This window comes from Bos grunniens, chromosome 20 (genome assembly GCF_055505025.1).
Source record: "Bos grunniens cultivar Pamir isolate PY7600 chromosome 20, Bosgru_T2T1.0, whole genome shotgun sequence".
Taxonomy (NCBI): domain Eukaryota; kingdom Metazoa; phylum Chordata; class Mammalia; order Artiodactyla; family Bovidae; genus Bos; species Bos grunniens.
The window spans coordinates 6,504,247-6,525,230 of NC_141184.1; the positions used below are offsets into that span (position 1 = coordinate 6,504,247).

The 20,984-nt window shown below is 47.1% G+C and overlaps 1 protein-coding gene across 2 annotated transcripts in view; it reads left to right on the forward strand.

The window, feature by feature from the left end:
• Positions 1-18,278, forward strand: part of ADCY2 (adenylate cyclase 2) — a 454,409-nt gene extending 436,131 nt beyond the window's left edge. For both annotated transcript variants that reach the window (XR_015148596.1, XM_086361165.1), the window contains exons 23-25: positions 8,018-8,132; positions 13,340-13,464; positions 17,447-18,278. Coding sequence is in view for 1 of the 2 variants with exons in the window: in XM_086361165.1 (XP_086217291.1) it covers positions 8,018-8,132; positions 13,340-13,464; positions 17,447-17,599 (393 nt within the window). In the remaining variant the exon portion in view is untranslated. The remainder of the gene's footprint in view (positions 1-8,017; positions 8,133-13,339; positions 13,465-17,446) is intronic.
• The last annotated feature ends 2,706 nt before the right edge of the window (positions 18,279-20,984 follow it).

Below are 20,984 nucleotides of genomic sequence, written 5' to 3' on the forward strand. Positions count from 1 at the left end.
TGCCTGATGCAGAAGGAAAAAAGGGCACCCCTGTTTATGGGGTGTTATGTATATTTAAGGATTGTGTTTTTATTGCCAGAACATTCAAGTGTTGAAGAACTATTGGAAAATTGGGCAATAAAGGTATTAAAAATGTACAACATTGTTTTCATTTTAAATATATTATTTATACCAAAAATAGAGCTAATTGTAGTTTTACTTTCCCAGCTTTAATGGAAGAAAACTTACACGTTTTTCAGCATCTTTAATGTTCTGAAAAAACTAACCATTAAAAAACTAACATAAAATTATGTAAACAGGGACATTTTCATGTGTTTCTTACCCTGCATGCAGATTAGAGCAGGTGCCCAAGAGTTTGATGCTGTGAAAGATTGAGGGCAGGAGGAGGAGGGGGCGACAGAGAATGAAATGGTTGGATATCATCACTAACTCAATGGACATGAGTTTGAGCAAGCTCTGGGAGATTGTGAAGGACAGGGAAGCCTAGTGTGCTGCAGTCCATGGGGTGGCAGAGTCGGGCATGAAAAAGCGACTGAACAACTGGTCTTAAGTCGCATTCCCCAAAGTCCCAGCAGGGGGCGCTGTGCAGAGCAATTCAATTCAGTTCAGTCTCTCAGTTGTGTCTGACTCTGCAACCCCATGGACTGCAGCATACCAGGCTTCCCTGTCCATCACCAATTCCTGGAGTTTATTCAAACTCATGTCCATTAAGTCTGTGATGGCATCCAACCATCTCATACTCTGTCAGCCCCTTCTCCTCCTGCCTTCAATCTTTCCCAGCATCCAGGTCTTTTCAAATAAGTCAGTTCTTCACATCAGGGGGCCAGAGTATTGGAGTTTCAGCTTCAGCATCAGTCCTTCCAATGAATATTAAGCACTGATTTCCTTTAGGACTGAGTGGTTTGATCTCCTTACTGTCCAAGGGACTCTCAAGAGTCTTCTCCAACACCACAGTTCAAAATCATAAATTCTTCAGCACTCAGCTTTCTTTATAGTCCAATTCTCACATCCATACATGACTACTGGAAAAACCATAGCTTTGACTAGACGGGCCTTTGTCAGCAACGTAATGTCTCAGCTTTTTAATATACTGTCTAGGTTGGTCATAACTTTTCTTTCAAGGGCAGGCGTCTTTTAATTTCATGGCTGCAGTCACCATCTGCAGTGATTTTGGAGCCCAAAAAATATAGCCTCTCACTGTTTCCACTGTTTCCCATCCATTTGCTATGAAGTAATGGGACTGGATGCCATGATCTTAGTTTTCTGAATGTTGAGTTTTAGGCCAACTTTTCACTCTCCTCTTTCACTCTCATCCAGAGGCTCTTCAGCTCCTCTTCGCTTTCTGCAACTAGCCACATCCATTTGGTGCATGATGTGGTGTGTGTCCCCCATGCTTCCCAGAACAGCACTCACTTCCTCGTGCCTGTTTTACAAACCTGCTCCTCCCAATGCTCCCTTTTTATCATCCTGGTATTTTGGAACACTTACTCAGTGCCTCTTGAGTCAGGGAAGTGCTCCACCCCTGGCCCCTTTTACAGATGGAGAAACTGAGGCACAGCCGTGCAATGACTTGCCGGTGGAGAGAACTAGCAACCAGCGAGCAGGGCTGCAGACCCCAGCACTCTGGGTGCAGGCCTCACCTCCATCTGCCCACAGGCCTCATGCGACTTCACCCGAGCCTCTTCCTCCCCAGCCCCTCACTGTGTTGGCGTCTGCACCTACCAGTTTGCATCCACACCATTCGCCCGAGCGCTCCTTCAAAGGGTGCCCAATCCCTTCTGTCCTTGGCACCTGTGACCACAAAACCTGCCTCCTTGGCTGCATCCTGACTCTTGAGTAATGTCTTCATGGTGGAGTGGAAAGAGGGTGGCTTTCCGGTGAGACTGCTCCTTGCTTGCTGTGATAGCTAAGCGTTCTGCACGTGCATGTCCCTTTATGCACAGTGGAGATCCTCCTCATTTCCTAAGACTGTGGGGAGGACCTCAGTATTACGCAAAATGCTCCACAGGCATAACTTTTCCACAGGTATTAAAAATGCTAATAGCAATAATAATACAGTTGTGGCTTACACACTGTTGGATAGATAAAAGGGTTTTGGAACATAAATGAAATATCATGTCCATGCAGGGATTTTTTTACTCAATATGAGCTAGTTTTATTTATAAATATTTATTTAGAATCTTGGTAAGATTATCCTAGAAGTATTTTGAAATTAGTGAAAATCTAAAAGGAAAGTCATTATGTTTGATTGGGGGGGAGTAAAATGCTTGACAAATAAAATGGATATTAGTCTCTATAAAAAATGAATGTCCCATTTGCCTTTTGTAGCTTACCTACTTGTTTTTCTAGTTGTAAACAAAAACTCTCTATTTATTATTCACAAACAAAAAACTTTCTGTTTATTGTTTAGCCAGATATTTAGTTTGGCAATAGAACATGTTCAACACCGTCAGATATGTAGTTTGGCAAAATATCCCAAGTAGCTCGGTAACAAAGAATCCACCTGCCAATGCAGGAGATGAGGGTTCTTGGTTATAGTTCTCCATAAGCTGGATAATACATCTGTCACCATTTGAGCAACAAGACCGTCAAGGAATAATGCTTACCAATTTGTCCATATGTACGTGCCTATTTTATTTAAATCCCTTCCTAAGAACCTTACAAAAGTGAACATGATGCAGAAAAAATTTAAATTAATAAACTAACATGCAGCCTGAAAGATAAGACAGAAACAAAAATTAGGATGATAGAATAAAATGCAAACCAAATAGCAAAAGTTCTGACCACATTCAGGAGGCACAGGGGGACGAAGGCAGGATGGTGAAGTTTATTTGTCTGACAGAAGTGTTGCTACCTCAGCTTTTTGTTTCCATTTGCACTGAGCACCTTTTTCTAGGCCTTCGCTTTCAGTCTGAGTGTGTCTTTAGATTTGAAGTGAGTCTCTTGTAGGCAGACTATATATGAATTATTTTTTTTAATCCGTCAACCACTCTATGTCTTTTGATTGGAATATTTAGTCCATTTATGTTTAGAATAAATGAAGACTGAGGACTCTGGAGTCAGATTGCCTGGCTGCAAAGCCTGGTTCTTTTCCTCTCCACTTCTCCTTCTTCCATATGCATAAGTGAGATACAGACAGTTGCTCCTTCATGGGAGTCATTATGAGCATTAAGTACACGGGTACATGTGCTCAGTTGCTCAGTCATGTCCAACTCTTTGCGACTGAAGCCCACCAGGCTCCTCTGTTCATGGGATTCTCCAGGCAAGAACACTAGAGTTGGGTTGCCATTTCCTGCTCCACACACTTACATGCACTATTGCTATTAATCCAAAATTTCCAGCAGCCAGTACAAGTGGCATACTTTAGTGTTCATAAAGTGAGATTAAATCACTCATTCATTAATATATTTGAAAGCAGGCCACATCAGGCTGCGTTTGGACGCTCCACTGGGTCCCTGATCCAAGCTAACAAACAGGCCCTCACATCAGGATGGGCGTGTAGTGAGCAGTGTGCTTGGTAACATTCTCCTGGAAAATGGTTGAACATGTTGACAGCAGGAGAGGGGGATGTCTGCTAGAAGATCTCTTAATGCACATTTTTAAAATGTTTTTATTTTTTAATTTCTCAATTTGTTTCTTCTTTTACCTTTTTTTTTTCCTCTTAAAGAACATTTGAATCAAATACATTCTCTGGTAGGGCGAGATCGGGTGGAGAACACTGCATCCAGTGTAATCCAAGTTCACTGGACACAGAGGAATCCACAGATGACCCAGCAATCAGGCTGTTTTTTCATAAATATTATTTCATGCCTGAGTTTTGGTAAATACTGGGAAGCTATGAATTCCAGTCCTGTTCTCAGGTGCCTGAAACTCAGTGTTCTGAGCCCTCACTGTACTGAGGGCCAATCTCCACACAGGGACCATCAACTCAACTGCTTGAACTGACTGTCCAGAAAATTGTAAGGTCTGATCCGGTCTCCTGGGAGCCCCAGGGAGACGAACCAAGTGCTCCTTAGACAGCAGTTCTAAATCTTCAGAATCAGACGAACATCACTGTAGCAGGAACTCTGTGGAAGTTTCATGATGGGAGGAAGGCAAGGGGGGCAGAGAAGAGAAGCCGGGAGTCGAGCCTTGTGTTAATGTCACCTCAGTGGATACCGGTCACTTGGGTTATACAATAACCTCAACAAACATGCATTCACTTTATGCCGTGTTCCCTGCAGGTGAAACCTGCAAAGCAAACAGCTTATCAAATGTGTTCCAGGAAACTGAATGAGTGCTCTCACTATGTAGCCGGAAGTCGGTTAAATATTTGGAGATGGGAGAAATTATCTGGATCATGGGAGAAAGAGCTGCTTCTCAGACTGTCATCAAGCATTTATCGAAAGCTCAGTGATAAGGACTTTGTAAAATGAACTGAGCTCTTCTAGAGACTGAGCATAGTTTTCTCTAGGGGTTACTACACCCAATTGAGATATTGATGTTGGATTTAAAGCCCGCTCCTAGAGCACAGTCTCTTCATTTTTCATTGACGTCACGTCAAACCCACAGTTTAAGCCTACTGCTGGGAAACAGATTGGGTGGTAATTTATCAGGGAGTGAAACTTGTTTGCTGAACCTTGATTTCGTAAAAAGCAAACCATTTCTCCCGAGGCCAATCTGTTCTCCTTACCAGGACAGTTGTAATTTTTATGGCACAGGAACCTGTCTGTTGATTTAACATGTTCTGCTTCCCGTCAAGGAGCAAGATGTTTGCCAGCCGATTGCATAAACCTCCAAATCAAGACTTGCCCCTAAGTCATGAGACAAGAGATAGTATCTAGCTCTGATGGAAAAGTGTAGCTGTTCTTAAGTAATGACTCTTTGCATTTCCACCAAAGTTAGCTGACAGTCTGTTTCGTGGTTCTAATTTTTTTAATAGTTTGATTTGCTCCCACAATTTTAAGTTGTGAATTTATAGCAATGGTAGTATTTCATTGTCTTTTTCTGGAATGATACAACTCACCCAAGGAAAGGAAGAAATCTCTCTCTCTGGGCCATAACTTTCAGTCCTCATTCATATATATATATTCAGTTCAGTTCACTCGCTCAGTTGTGTCCAACTCTTTGCAACCCCATGGACTGCAGCACGCCAGGCCTCCCTGTCCATCACCAACTCCCAGAGTTTGCTCAAACTCATGTCCATTGAGGCGGTGATGCCATCCAATCATCTCATCCTCTGTTGTCCCTTTCTCCTCCTGCCTTCTATCTTTCCCAGCATCCTCCTGCCTTCTATCTTTCCCAGCATCAGGGTCTTTTCCAGTGAGTTAGTTCTTTGCATCAGGTGAATGATTGAAGTTTCAACATCAGTCCTACCAATGAATATTCAGGACTAATTTCCTTTAGAATTGATCTCCTTGCTGTCCAAGGGACTCTCAAGAGTCTTCTCCAACACCACAGTTCAAAGACATCAATTCCTTGGTGCTCAGCTTTCTTTATGGTCCAACTCTCACATCCATATATGACTACTGGAAAAACCATAGCTTTGACTATACAGACCTTTGTCAGCAAAGTAATGTCTCTGCTTTTTAATATGCTATCTAGGTTGGTCATAGCTTTTCTTCCAAGGAGCAAGCGTCTTTTAATTTCATGGCTATATATGTGTTTTTAAATAATATTTATTTGCTTATTTATTTATTTGGCTGCATCCGGCCAACATCCACTGGATCATCAAAAAAGCAAGAGAGTTCCAGAAAAACATCTATTTCTGCTTTATTGACTATGCCAAAGCCTTTGACTGTGTGGATCACAATAAACTGTGGAAAATTCTTCAAGAGATGGGAATACCACACCACCTGACCTGCCTCTTGAAAAACCTATATGCAGGTCAGGAAGCAACAGTTAGAACTGGACATGGAACAACAGACTGGTTCCAAATAGGAAAAGGAGTACGTCAAGGCTGTATATTGTCACCCTGCTTATTTAACTTATAAACAGAGTACATCGTGAGAAACGCTGGACTGGAAGAAGCACAAGCTGGAATCAAGATTGCCAGGAGAAGTATCAATAACCTCAGATATGCAGATGACACCACCCTTGTGGCAGAAAGTGAAGAACTAAAAAGCCTCTTGATGAAAGTGAAAGAGGAGAGTGAAAATGTTGGCTTAAAGCTCAGATCAGAAAACTAAGATCATGGCATCCGGTCCCATCACTTCATGTCAGATAGATGGGGAACCAGTGGAAACAGTGTCTGACTTTATTTTTCTGGGCTCCAAAATCTAAGAAAACTAAGATCATGGCATCCGGTCCCATCACTTCATGTCAGATAGATGGGGAACTAGTGGAAACAGTGGCTGACTTTATTTTTCTGGGCTCCAAAATCACTGCAGATGGTGATTGCAGCCATGAAATTAAAAGACGCTTACTCCTTGGAAGGAAAGTTATGACCAACCTAGACAGCATATTAAAAAGCAGACATTACTTTGTCAGCAAAGGTCCATCTAGTCAAGGCCATGGGTTTTCCAGTGGTCATGTATAGATGTGAGAGTTGGACTATAAAGAAAGCTGAGCACGGAAGAATTGATGCTTTTGAACTGTGGTGTTGGAGAAGACTCTTGAGAATCCCTTGGACTGCAAGAAGGAGATCCAACCAGTCCATCCTAAAGAGCAATCCTGGGTGTTCATTGGAAGGACTGATGTTGAAGCTGAAACTCCAATACTTTGGCCACCTGATGTGAAGAACTGACTCTTTGGAAAAGACCCTGATGCTGGGAAAGATTGAGGGCAGGAGGAGAAGGGGATCACAGAGGATGAGATGGCTGGATGGCATCACTGACTCAATGGACATGGGTTTGGGTGGACTCTGGGAGTTGGTGATGGACAGGGAGGCCTGGTGTGCTGTGGTTCATGGGGTTGCAAAGAGTCGGACATGACTGAGTGACTGAACTGGACTGATCTGGTCTTAGTTGGGGCACTTGGCATCTTCATCGCTTCATGTGAGACCTTCCACTGCAGCGCACTAGTTGTGGCACACAGGCTGCAAAGCACAGGCTTAGTTGCTCTGCACCATGTGAGATCTTAGTTCCCTGACCAGGGATCAAACCCACGTCCTCTGCAGTGCAAGGCAGATTCTTAACCACTGGGCCACCAGGGAAGTCCCTGTATGTTATTTAGTGCAGTGGTCTTATTGTTGTTTAGTCACTCAATCATGTCCAAATCTTTTGCAACCCCATGTACTGTAGCTCACCAGACTCCTCTGTCCATGCGATTCCTCAGGCAAGAATACTGGAGTGGGTTGCCATTTCCTTCTCCAGGGGATCTTCCTGACCCAAGGATCGAACCCATGTCTCCTGCATTGCAGGTGGATTCCTTATTACTTAGCCACTGGGTCTTAGCTGGGAGCAATTTCATTCTCCAGAGCACATTTAGCAATGTGTGGAGACATTTTTGGTTGTCACACTGGAAGGAGAGATGTGACTGATATCCAGAGGATATCAATTGACTGGTTTGATCTCCTTGCTGTCCAAGGGACTCTCAAGAGTCTTCTCCAGCACCACAGTTCAAAAGCATCAATTCTTCGGTGCTCAGCTTTCTTTATGATCCAAAGGATGCTGTTCAACCTCCTGAAGCATGCAGGATGCCCCCCAACAGAGAATAATCCCACCCAAGTGTCAGCTATGCCTGAGCTGAGAGATTTGCTTTAGTGCTATCGCCCTTATGGGTTCCTTTGATCGCCCTCTTGTCCTGTTCCTCTTCCCCTTAGCTGGTACCTTGGTTTTCTCCATCTGCCTGTCATCCTGAATAGGCGGGTTCTGTCTGTTTTCCTTCTCACTCATTCCCACTGAAACCATCATATTTGGTTTTATCTTTATTCCTGCTGAGTCCTCACCCCCTCCTCCCACTGAGTCCTCACCCCTTCCTCCCACTGAGTCCTCACCCTCCCCTGCCGCTGAGCCCTCACCTCCCTCCCACCTGCTGAGTCCTCACCCTCCCCTCCCGCTGAGTCCTCACCCCACCTGCCCTGTCTGTTCTCTTCCAGGAGCCGGAGAGGCAGTACATGCACATTGGCACCATGGTGGAGTTTGCATTTGCCCTGGTAGGGAAGCTGGATGCCATCAACAAGCACTCCTTCAATGACTTCAAGTTACGAGTAGGTACGTTGTGCCGATCTGGGGTGGGTTGTGGGGAAGGCCTGGCATCCAAAGCAGGGTCGACAGCCCTTGCAGTGCTGGAGCAGCACAATGACCAATGTGTGGTTAGAGTGGCAGGACTGGGTAGCAGATGGGTGCTCAGGACGGCTGTGAGCTCAGGAGGCGCTTTTGTGCAAATTAGGGGAGAAAAATGGGCTTCCTGGTGGCTCAGCATTAAAGCGTCTGCCTGCAGTGCAGGAGCTGCAGGAGACTTGGGTTTGATCCCTGGCTTGGGAAGATCTCCTGGAGGAGGGCATGGCAACCCACTCCAGTATTCTTGCCTGGAGAATCCCATGGACAGAGGAACCTGGCAGGCTACAGTCCATAGGGTCACAAAGAGTCCAACATGACTGTAACAACTTAGTACCCATGCAGGGGGAAAAAATACCCTCTTTGGTTGCACCCAGGCTGCAAACACTTAGTTTCAGAAGTGGACGGTGAGCCAGGCTTGAGTCCGTCCGCCAGGGTCATTTCTGCGGGTCACAGGGGGCGTAGGCTTCAACCATCCAAGGACCAGGTACAACTAACTGTAAGCCCCTCCATCCTTTTATGCTGCTGGGGCCCGGTATAGCTATATAGGATGCATCCAGACTTCAGAGATGTAAAAGTGTTTTTAAATAGTTAAGAATCCATGCTTTCACTGCAGGGAGCATGGATTTAATCCCTAGTCAAGGAACTAAGATCCCACATGCCTGGCAGTGCAGTAAAAAAAAAAAAAAACTCTAGAAATTGTCAGAACAGTCCCACACTCCTGGAGTTGAAAGTTCCAGTGTTTGAAACTATTTTCTTCCTTTGCTATCCATATGTTCTGAATTTTAAAACCCAGAAATGTCTCTTGAGAAAACGGGGTTCTCTTCATGGCTTGTATGTCTTATTGTCGGCATCTGGACACAGATGCCTAAATAAGACGCCTTATTTAGATTGTCCCACCTGTATGCCCAATGCACCTTTACCTGGCTTCACCTGTACAAAGTCCAGAAGGGCCAGGTGGGCAGGACACTGCTCCCATCAAACGTGGAGGTGGTCCCTTCACCTAGAGCTTCTTTATTGATTCGACAGCTTGGAAAATGGGCTCCTCAATTTTCCATAGTATCCTCCTTTAAAAAAAATCAATTGCATGGTGGAATGACCCCTCTATTGTCAAATAGTTGTTTTTTTTTTTTTTAAGTATAACTGGTTTACAATGCTTTGTTCATTTCTGCTATATACAAAGTGCTTCAGCTATACATATATATATATATACACACACACACACACACACACATTCTTTTTTATATTCTTTTATTATTGTGGTTTTCATATTTGATATTATGGCTTATCATAGGATATTGAATATAGTTATCTGGGGTACAGAGTAGGAGCTTGATATTTATCCATTCTATATATAAAAGCTTACATCTACTAACCCTAACCTCCCCCCTCCACCTGTTGTCAAATATGTATGGACCAAAATAATATTGCCCTTCACTGAGGGGGGAATGAGACAGTTCTTTGCTAGTCACATCCATCACATCAGAAGCCTTGGGCTCTTGGTCTGGACCATAACCCTGTTTTCCAAATTAATGTGAGCAAGTCAGTGGGCTTCCTTCAACAGGTAGTTATTGAGTGCTTACTTCACACTGATTATTGAGTAACTATTAATAGCCATACACTCGCCCCCACACACCAGCTCTTCTGGATTTCTGCCGAAGCCTGAGAATGCGTCCCCAAACCCTCAGCCTCTCCCAAGGGCAGGCTCCCTGCTCCACCTCCAGGCATCACGCCGTCCCGTGGCAGTTTATGATGGGAACACAGAAGGCTCACATCGGCCCCTGCAAAATGTTGATACACATGAAAAGGAAAGTGTTAGTTGCTCCATTGTGTCTGACTCTGCAATTCAGGCTCCTCTGTCCATGGAATTATCCAAGCTAGAATCCTGGAGTGGGTTGCCATTGCCTTCTCCAGGGAATCTTCCCAACCCAGGGATTGAACCTGTGTTCCTGCATTGCTGGCAGATTCTTTACTGTCTGAGCCACCAGGGAAGCTATAGTAAGAGCCAAATTTGCTCCTAATGTCCTTTTCTGCATGTCAAGCTGAAAGGATCAATGAGTGGGAGCCATAGCCCCAGCAAACCCCTGCCCTTCAGCAGAGATCTCTCTCCTGCCAGTAATATGGGCCCAGGCTCTCCCCACCCCCTCACACACAGCCCCAGTCCCCCAGCCACTGACCAAGAGGAGTCAGAGCAGCCAGAAGGGAAACTGAGGGCAGAGGGGCTTGGATCACTGGCTGGCAGCTGGAATAAGTTATTTGGGGTGCCCGATGCAGAGATGTGAGCTTTACTGAGTTACTCCACAGGAATAGAGGAGAATTCCCTCTCGGCCCTGCAGACCTTCAGGGATTCTGCGGGACAGTGTTGCTATGGTGTTTCCTGCCTCCCTTTCCACTGCAAAGAGGAGGTGTTGCCCTCCGATCTCTGGCACTCCATGTACACGAAGCAGTTCAGTAGTGGGAACTGCAATCTCTCAGAAACACCCTCATTAACCCATACAGTTTGACTCCCACAGTAGGGCTGGGAGGCGAGGAGCCAGGAGAAAAAGCAAGAGGGGAAAATCAACCAATCTCAACGCCTCTGTTTCTATTTCTGTGGCCCATGTCCCCACTGCGCCCGTAACAACTGTGGGTCAGCGTGTTTGAACTGAGTTCTGGAATCAAGGAACCATCCTACCCGCTACACTTGGGTGGGGGCTTGGGGGGAGCCCAGCCTCTCCCTGACAAGGGATGTTGACCAGACTTTTGAAGCCTCGGCTCCTGACAGCAGATGCTATGTCCATATCCATCCAAGGTCGGAGCACACCCTGACCTCCGGCATGCACCTGTAATGACCATGGTTTTACAGTTGCCACTACAAAGAGGGGGTGGTCAGAGCCCCCGTGCCCTTCCTTGGTGGTGGTGACTGATTGCCTTGGAGAGGAACCTGGGCACAGTGCCCATGGAGACCAGGAATCCAAGAAACCCTTCGTGCCTTGGCGACCATGCGGCCAGGGCCCTCAAGAGAAGTGACTCATGAATTTCTCCAGGGACCTTTGGTTCAGTTTCCTTGGAGGATGGCAGTTTGTGAGGGGGCTTGATGCCCCAGAGGTTGGGTTTCCCCACTCTGAGGGGTGCAGTGCTGTGAAAGAAAGTGAAAGAGTCGCTGAGTTGTGTCTGACTCTTTGCGACCCCATGGACTGTAACCCGCCAGGCTCCTCTGTCCATGGGATTCTCCAAGCAAGAATACTAGAGTGGGTTGCCATTCCCTTCTCCAGGGGATCTTCCGGACCCAGGGATCGAACCCAGGTCTCCTACATCACAGGTAGATTCTTTACCATCTGAGCCACCAGGGAAGCCAGCTTCCAGAGACCAAAACCCAAACAGCAAAACCCAGCAGGCCTCCCAAAGCTTGTCTGAAAGTCGCAGGCTGGTGTCTCTCCTGCCTGCAGAGGGATGGTCTCTATCTGCCCTGGCTTCCCCCACCAAACATCACGCTCGTGGGGACCTCCCTCCATCTTCTTTAAATTTTAAATTAACATATTTAAAATTCCCTCTAAGGTTTCGCTGAAACCACCACCCTCCCCTTGACACACGCGTTGTCCTTTCTAGCTGTGGTGTGCTATTCTGTGAGCTGGACGTGTGAAACCCTCTAATCCTTGTCTTTACCCAGTTATGTATTTTTTTTTAAGTGCCAGTCATTTTCTCATGTGAAAAAGTTTCCCCCAATTTGAATTGCATCGAAATCTCTATATTACATATATCAAGATTTGCTGGGTTTTCTTTCTTTTTTTTTTTTTTAATGCTACCGTGGGGACTCCCTCCTTCGCTTTGGTGCAAGCTGGGGGAGTCAGATGGGAATCAAGAGCACAAACGTGCTGGCACTTCCCTGGTGGTTCCAGTGGTTAAGACGTCACCTTCCATTGCAGGGGACGAGGGTTCGATCCCTGGTCGGGGAGCTAAGATGCCCCACTCTATGCAGAGGGGCCAAGAGGTTAAAAAGAAAAGAAGGCGCAAACATGTTCCTCTGGAACTTAGTGAGCTCTCACGTGGGGTATGTCCGTGAAAGTGGGCCCCCCGAGCAGGGGAAGAAACGTGTGCACAAGGAGCTCGCAGCAGAGAGAGGAGAGCAGGGCGAGCGCAGAGCCATGAGCCCACTGCCCGGCTCTGTGCTCTGCCTGCGCCTTCTGCCTCCTCCACTGAAGATGGAAGCTGATGACAAGAGAACACATCCCCGGGGCTGGTGTGAGGATTAGAGGTTTGCACACGTCCAGCTCACAGAATAGCGCACCGCAGCTAGAAAGGACCACGCACATGTCAAGGGGAGGGTGGTGGTTTCAGCGAAACGTTAGGCGGAATTTTAAATATGTTAATTTAAATTTTTAAAAATTTAAAATATTTAAATATTCATTTCAGAAGTAGGTGGGATCACTTGGGAGAGGAGGATTGACGTGTTTACTCAACCATGCATAAAATAGATAGCTGGTGGGAAGCTGCTCTACAACACAGGGAGCTCAGCTCAGTGCTCTTTGAGGACCTAGAGGGCTGGGATAGGGGTATGGGAGAGGATATATGTATATACAGAGCTGATTCATTTTGCTGTTCAGCAGAAACCAACACAACATTGTAAAGCAAGCATAAGTAAGTAAGAAGTGTTAGTTGCTCAGTCGTGCCCGACTTTTGCAACCCCATGGACTGCAGCCCACCAGGCTCCTGTGTCCATGAGATTTTCTAGGCAGGCATACTGGAGTGGGTTGCCATTTATACCCCAATTTTAAAAGCGATTAACTACAAAACTATTGGAAAGTAACATAATGAATATCTCTTGATTATACGGCAACATAGAAAAGCAATTATAATGCTTAGTTTCATAAAGTATACCAGTTTTACGCCATCGTGAAACAGTGACAAATAGACATCTGAGCGTGAATCAAGGCGGAGGAGAGGAAGGAAGAGAGACGTTTTAATATTTTTGAGATGATGAGGTTAGAGGAATGATTTTGCTTTGTTTTGGCAGTTTTTTTGCTTTGTTTTGAGTTGGGCTCATGTTCGCTTGGTAATGACAGTTCACGAAAGGCCTTGTAAAACCTTTCTGTTTGAGACTGTTGCTTGCACTGTTGAGTTCATGGTTTGAATCTCGCTAACCTGATGCTGGTGTGTCCCAGGTATTAACCATGGCCCTGTCATAGCCGGTGTGATTGGAGCTCAGAAGCCGCAGTATGACATCTGGGGCAACACTGTCAATGTGGCCAGCAGGATGGACAGCACCGGAGTCCTGGACAAAATCCAGGTAATTCAGTGGGCTCTGTGGGCATCCGCCATGTCTGTCCTCTGGGGCACCGTGAATAAGCGTATAATAAGGATAACATTAAAGCAAAGGAAAGAAAGTCAACATTGTCATTTGCTTAAACTTTTTATTGAGGAAATATTAATTGGTTTCTGCATTTACTGTGAAGAGTAAAACATTATGTCAAAGTGTGAAGGATATGGCATTTGTAAAAGTAGATCAGACCGACCCACGTGGTAGTATGCCCCGCCCAAGGGGAGGGGAGCGGGGCGCCCTTGCTGCTGGTACGCACACCAGGCGTGATGCCCTGCCTTCCTCTCCCCAGGGGGCTGAACTGGGAGAGCAAGGGGAGGGAGAGGGAGAGAAGAGCCGGAGTGATGTGAGATGAAAGCGCTAGAACGGACTAGCCTGGGGTTTGGGTATCTGGAGATGACTGGAACGTTCTGGAATCCAGCTAAGGGAGCGGAAACCAAGACCTGACAAAAGCAGTGGTGACTGCGTGCGCCTGCTTGGGCTGTGGTGCTGGCATCTAGAATGAAAGCCACTCTCTCCGAATGAAAAGGGTGTGTGTGTGTGTGTCTGTGTGTGTGTGTGTGTGTGTCTGTGTGTGCACACCTGTGTGTCTATTCGTATCTTTGTTTTCATCATCCTCAAAAAGCGATGTTCCACATTTCACCCCAGCTTTGTTACCACTGGAGTTTATCTGGAGGATACTTTCCTGCCAAATGGCAAATTCGTATGAAAATCACTGGGCACAGATAGTAGACTTTATCAGTTTTGTGTCCTCTTCAGAGAGCTCCACGAGTCCCTGTTCTGCATCTCAGCTTGGCCGACATTCTCTAATATCCCTGCCCCCTGAAAATACAGTGGACACTTTCTTTCTTCACTCCAGTTGTCCGACTCTGTGCGACCCCCTGGACTGTAGCCCGCCAGGCTCCTCTGTCCAAGGGATTTTCCAGGCAAGAATACGGGAGTGGGTTGCCATGTCCTCTGCCAGGGGATCTTCCCGACCCAGGGATGGAACCCGTGTCTCTATGTCTCCTGCATTGGCTGGCAGGTTCTTTACCACTAGCGCCACCTGGGAAACCCCTCTAAGAGGGCAGTGGGCTTCTTAAAACTCTGTGTGGTTTAGTGCAGCGCAGCCCCCTGGACTGCCTCCGTGTGCTCTGAGCGAGCCCGGGGAGGAAACACAACAGATTCCTGTTCGTCCAGAGCAAGGGGTCAGTCCACAGGCCCATCTGTGTGTCCACTCAGCTCAGCGGCTGGAGGGTCCACCTTTGCGTAGGTTTTCTTCTCCTGAGGGTGTCTCTCCCTACAGCTGCACTAGCTTCTTAGCAGTAGTGAGATGCCAATAAATATAAAAAATGATGCTGAGAATATTAAAAGTGTCCCCTGGGCCTTCAGAACAGATGCTTCTTATTACAGAGAATATGCTTTCTATGCCTGAAATTTTAGAAAGCCCCTTATCACCCAGCCAGGCTGCCCCTGAACTTGGAGGAATAATGCATGCATGTGTGCTCAGTCATGTCCATCTCCTTGCACCCCTGTGGACTATAGCCCACCAAGCTCCTCTGTCCACGGGATTCTCCAGACAAGAATACTGGAATGAGTTGCCATTTCCTCTTCCAAAGGATCTTCCCAACCCAGAGTTCAAATCCGGATCTCCCACATCTCCTGCATTGTCAGACAGGCACTTTATGACTAAGCCACCTGATGGCTGAGGTAATCAAGGTGATGGCTCTCTCCTCCCGACCATGATAATTATGTGGTTGGTGCTACAGATTCCAATGACTAGCTCAAAAGTTGGCCAAAGGCATGCCTAGTACCAGCCTCAACTGCGAAATTAACCTGCCAGACTTCAGACAATGTGTAGGTTCTCTGTGTGGAAAACCAGACACGAAGTGTGCATGTGTCTGTGTCTGTGTGTGTCTGTGTGTGTCTGTGTGTGTGTGTGTTTGTATGTGTCTGTGAAGGTGAAGATAGGAAAGGAGAATTCATGAGTTCACGCTCAGTCATGTCCGATTCTTTGTGACCCCATAGACTGTAACTCATCAGGCTCCTCTGTCCGTGAGATTCTCCAGGCAAGAATACTGAAGTGGGTAGCCATTTCCTTCTCCAGGGGATCTTCCCGATCCAGGGATCGAACCCACATCTTCTGCATTGGTACGCAGGTTCTTTACCACCAAGCTACCTGGGACACCCCAAATGTCTGTAGCATTCTCCAATTTTGATTGCCGTAAGAACTCTAATCAGGAGAGCATATTTGTCATCTGAGTTTCTTGCCTACCTCCATATTTTTTTCAGTTCTTATCTGATATTCCTGAGCTACATCTATCCTCCCCTGGAACTTGGGCCCGGCCAGGGGAGGGCGGAATGTGAGTATCTGGCCTCTGCGTCCCCCTCTTCTCCTGATCTACTCCGAAAGACCCACCCTTTGGCCCCTTTGCGAGGGGCCAGCCGCTGGATCACGTGACAGAAGACAGATTTCTCTAGCTCGTCCCATAACCGGCCCTTGACACCTTCACATCATGCCCTTCATCCTTTCTTCACATCATACCCTTCATCCTTTCTTCTGGCGACCCCAAATGCTGTCCTGGGGTCTGGAAGCCCCATCCTCCTCCGGAATTTTGTTTTGTTTTGTAATTTATTTGGCTGTGCCGCGTCTTAGTTGCGCACTCAGGATCTTTGATCTTGTTGCAGCGTGCCTGATCTTTAGTCGTGGCGTGCAGACTCTTAGTTGAGGCCTGTGGGATCTAGTTCCCCGACCAGGGATGGAACCTGGGCCCCCGCCCTGGGAGTTTGGAGTCTTCACCACTGCACCGCCAGGGAAGCCCCCCTCCTCTGGTTCTGATGACAGTGTCTGTCGTGACAGATGCCCCCGGGCCTCTCTTCGCCTCTCTCATTGCCGTAGCCACGGCCACGGTACCGTCCCCAACAGCGTCCACACCAGAAACAAAACAGTGGTGTGGCCGTCCAGCGCACGTGTCTCCCGCGTGCCGGAGGAGACAGACTGAGTTCTCTGCAGTGATGTGGGTGCTCCTAGAGTCTACGATACAGTGTGAAGTAAGAGAAAAACACGTATCGTATATTAATGCATACATATGGAGCCTGGAAAACTGGTACAGACGAACCTGCCTGCAGGGCAGGAATAGAGATGCAGACTCAGAGAACAGACTTGCAGACACAGTGAGAGGAGGACGGAGGGCAAACTGGGAGTGTAGCACTGACATGCACACACTACATGTGCAGAGTCGGTCGCGAGTGGGAAGCTGCCTTGGAGCCCGGGGAGCTCTGCTGTGACCTGACGGGGTATATGCATACATATGGCTTATCCACGTGGTACAGCAGAAACTCACACAATGTTGTAAGCAGTGAGACTCCAATTTTAAAATTTTTTAATTAAAAAAAAAAAACAAGCATTGTCCTTAGAAAGCTTCTCTTCTCATGGATTACCCTCTCTTCTACTAGTTTCTCAGGAGTGGAATGAATGAATCAAAAGAGAACAAGCATTTGGGAGCTTTTCATCCTTGTAGTGAAGTCATGAGCTCTAGGGGCTCTCCATCCTTGTAGTGTCATGAACACTGGGGGCTCTCCATCTTTGTAGTGAAGTCACTCAGTCGTGTCCGACTCTTTCTGACTCCATGGACTGTAGCCCACCAGGCTCCTCCATCCGTGGGATTTTCCAGACAAGAATACTGGAGTGGGTTGCCATTTCTTTCCCCAGGAGATCTTCCCCACCCAGGGACTGAACTCGGGTCTCCCGCATTGCAGGCGGATGCTTTACCATCTGAGCCACCAGTATTCTTATCTGGAAAATCCCATGGATGGAGGAGCCTGGTAGGCTACAGTCCATGGGGTCGCAAAGAGTCGGACATGACTGAGTGGCTTCACTTTCACCTTCATCCTTGTAGTCAAACACCTCCCTGAGAGGGTCGTGTCCACATGGGCACCAAGTGCTTCCTCAGTTGTCACTGTGCTTTTCCAGGTGACAGAGGAGACGAGCGTCATCCTACAGACCCTAGGCTACACGTGCACGTGTCGGGGAATCATCAACGTGAAAGGAAAGGGGGACCTGAAGACCTACTTCGTCAACACGGAGATGTCACGGTCCCTTTCTCAGAGCAACCTGACCTCCTGAAGCCTCGCCTTTGTTTCAGTGGGAGGACTGTACCTTCAGGACGATGACAACGCACTTTCTGACTGCCACTCGCGTCCCTCGTCTGTGGTGTGTGTGTGTGCTCTGTTCTGTCCTCCGGAGCCTCTGCAGACTCCTTCCTGTGACCTGGTGGCCTGCCGTTCGGTGTCTGACGTGTGCCAAGATTGCCCTGCCACTCGCACTGTGCTTACTCCTAGCAGAAGGAACAGGAGTGTGCATTACCGCAGAAGAGCCTTCAGCGAAACTGACAAAGAGGGGAGAAATGAAACAAACAAAAATTCTTAAGGCAATAAAACTAGGGGAGGGGGGCTGTATATTATCTTCTGGTGCATGTTCTTTTCTGGAAAATATGGTAGCTCGCCAACCGCATCCGCTAGTCTGATACTAAAACACACAGTATTTGTGACTAAGTTGATTCTGTTGCCCCACCTGGAATCCGACGTGTTCGCCCACGTGTCTCATTGCAGTGACTGTCCACGGGCCCAGCTGGGACCCGGGGGCCCCCGTCACCCTGCTCTCTCGTGTCTCGTGCCAGCAACATCACCATCCATCACCAGAATTAGTTCTTACGACCTAGGACTAGTTTTGTACCAGACGCGTCTGATGTTTTGATGCCATTGTCTTTTGTAAGGTTAATTCATTAAAAGTTTTATGTACTTTGGTTGATAGTCTGTGTCTTCCCCACCACACCCCCCGCCCCCTTTCCAGAACTGAGTTGGTTTTCCACGTCTTCTCCCCTGGACAGAGCTGTTTCAGAAGGGACTCTCCCAGAAGCAGAGGAGGAGCTATCCTTTTTCTTCCCCTGATGTTTATTTATTTGGCTGCCTCGGGTCTTAGTTGCAGCATATGGGATCGTCACTGCATCATGATGGACCTTACGTCGCAGAGCATGGTCTCTCCAGTGTGGCCCACAAGCTCAGTAGTTGCCGCTCAGGCTTAGTTTCCCCAAGACACGTGGGATCCTAGTTCCCCAACCAGGGATGGAACCCACGTCCCCTGCATTGCAGGGAGGATTCCAAAGCACTGAGCCACCAGGGAAGTCCCTGAGACTGTTGAGCTCTCCTTGAGTAACTTAGATGGAGACAGAGTTTGTGGTGCTGGTCACTGATTATGCAGCGCTCTGGAAAGTGTGTCACATGATTTTCATCTTGACCTCTCTATAGAGCATTTTCAGGAGACGTGGGTTCGATCTCTGTGTCAAGAAGATCCCCTGGAGTAGGAAATGGCAACCCACTCCAGCATTCTTACCTGGAAAGGCCCACGGACAGAGAAGCCTGGTGAGCTACAGTCCATGGGGTCGCAAAAGACTTGGGCATGACTTAGCTACAGAAGATTTACAGGGAAAACTGTTTTACCAGTAGAACGATCCTCTGCTAGCATCAGCACATACTCTGTCCACACACTCTGGTCCACTGTAATACTTCAGTAGAGCTGTGAGACACAGAATAATTTGGAATTCTGTACATCAGCATGCCAGTAATTTGAGCTAATGAAAGAAGCTGCCAAAACTCCACGGGTTGCCGGTTATGTCTGCGGAGACTTAAGATGGCACAAAGGCAACAGCTATGCATTGTTGAAGACAGGAACACTGGAAAAGCGTGTTTCTGTAAATCCAACACTAAAGTTTTGGTGTCTTTCTTTACATAAAGATATCATACTTTACCAAAGTGAAAGTGAAGTTGCTCAGTGGTGTCTGACTCTTTGCGAACCCATAAACTGTAGCCTACCAGCCTCCTCCATCCATGGGATTTTCCAGGTAAGAATACTGGAGTGGGTTGCCATTTCCTTCTCCAGGAGCTCTTCCCAACCCAGGGATTGAACCTGGGTTGTAGGCAGATTCTTTACCGTCTGAGCCACCAGGGAAGTCCAATACTTTACCAAAGAGAGGAGTAAATAGCAGGTTGGCCAAAAAGTCTGTTCGGGTTTTTCAGTAAGCTGTTACGAGAAAATCCAAACAAAACTTTTTGGCCAACCCAGGTCGTGCATAATGGAATGTCTAAAAGTAGAGCTGCAAACGCCAGCCTGTCTGGGCAGACTGTAGCTCAGGGTAGGCCTCTGTAAAAGGTAGAAGACCCCAGTGATCCACTAGGAAGCGGCTGGGAACTTGGACTTGAAGCAGGAAAGCCCTCGGTTTGATCCCTGCCTCTGGTGTTTTGCCAGCTGTGAGACTTTGAACACACATTTCAGTTTCTCTTAGGAGTATTTTCCTCATTGGCAGCTCATGGGGTCAAGTCTGATTAACAGAGCTAATGACCACGAGAGAGGCTGGCGGGTACCCAGGCCTCGCTCCTGCCAGTACATTGCAGGATCAACACGGCCGCCCTGCCAGGACCGTGGCTCATACTCAGTAAAAAGCGCTTATCAAAATTAATAACCAGCCTTCATCCCAGAGTGGGGATACAGCATGACTGGTCCATTTGTCTGCCTCAGTCAGAAAATTTTTAATCCTATAATTGCAACTCAGCATTGGCCTTAATACATCTAATTCTCTAGAAAGGTGAGTGAAAGGAGAAAAATGGTATAAGGGCATTTGTCTTCACTGTAACCAAAATCTGGGCTAGGACGCCCTGGGTTCAGTGACTTCAGATGGCGCCTGTGGGTTCTTCTTCCCTTACAGCCTACAGCAGCCGCCCTAGGGTTCCCATGTCACCTGCCCTTAAAAGAAGACACCTGCAAATGAGTGATTCACCAAGAGATCTTTTTTTTTTTTAATTTATTTATTTTAATTGGAGGCTAATCACTTTACAATATTATGGTGGTTTTTGCCATATGTTGACATGAATCAGCCATGGGTGGATGCGGAGGGAGGTGGGAGGGGGTTTTGGGACAGGGGGGGACACATGTACACCCAAGAGCTCTCTTTTATAAAATATTTATTTATTGGCTGTGCTGGGTCTTAGTTGAGGCATTCGAACTTTTATTTGTGGCATATAGGATCTAGTTCCCTGACCAGGGATCAAACCTGGGCCCCCTGCATTGGGATCTCGGAGTCTTAGCCACTGGATCACCAGGGAAGTCTCTGCCAGGCACTCTTAAATGTTTCCCCTCAACCCCTGCCCTGGAATGCAAAGGGAGATTTTTTTTTTTTTTTTTTGCCCCCAAGGCTGTATCTCCAGTCTCATCAAACAGTAGACTTTTTAAAGCAATGAGTCATTATCAGAGTCCACCTCTCAAAGGTCTGTGCATACCTGGCTCTCTCAAAGTGAGGTTCCCAGACAGCAGCATCAGCATGACCTGGGAACATGTTAAAAACGCACATGCTTCAGGCCCCAACGCAGATCTGCCAAGTTGGAAATCCTGGTGGGCAGTGGGGGAGCACGCTCGCTGTGCTTAGGAGAACAACTCCACATGATTTTGATCCACAGGC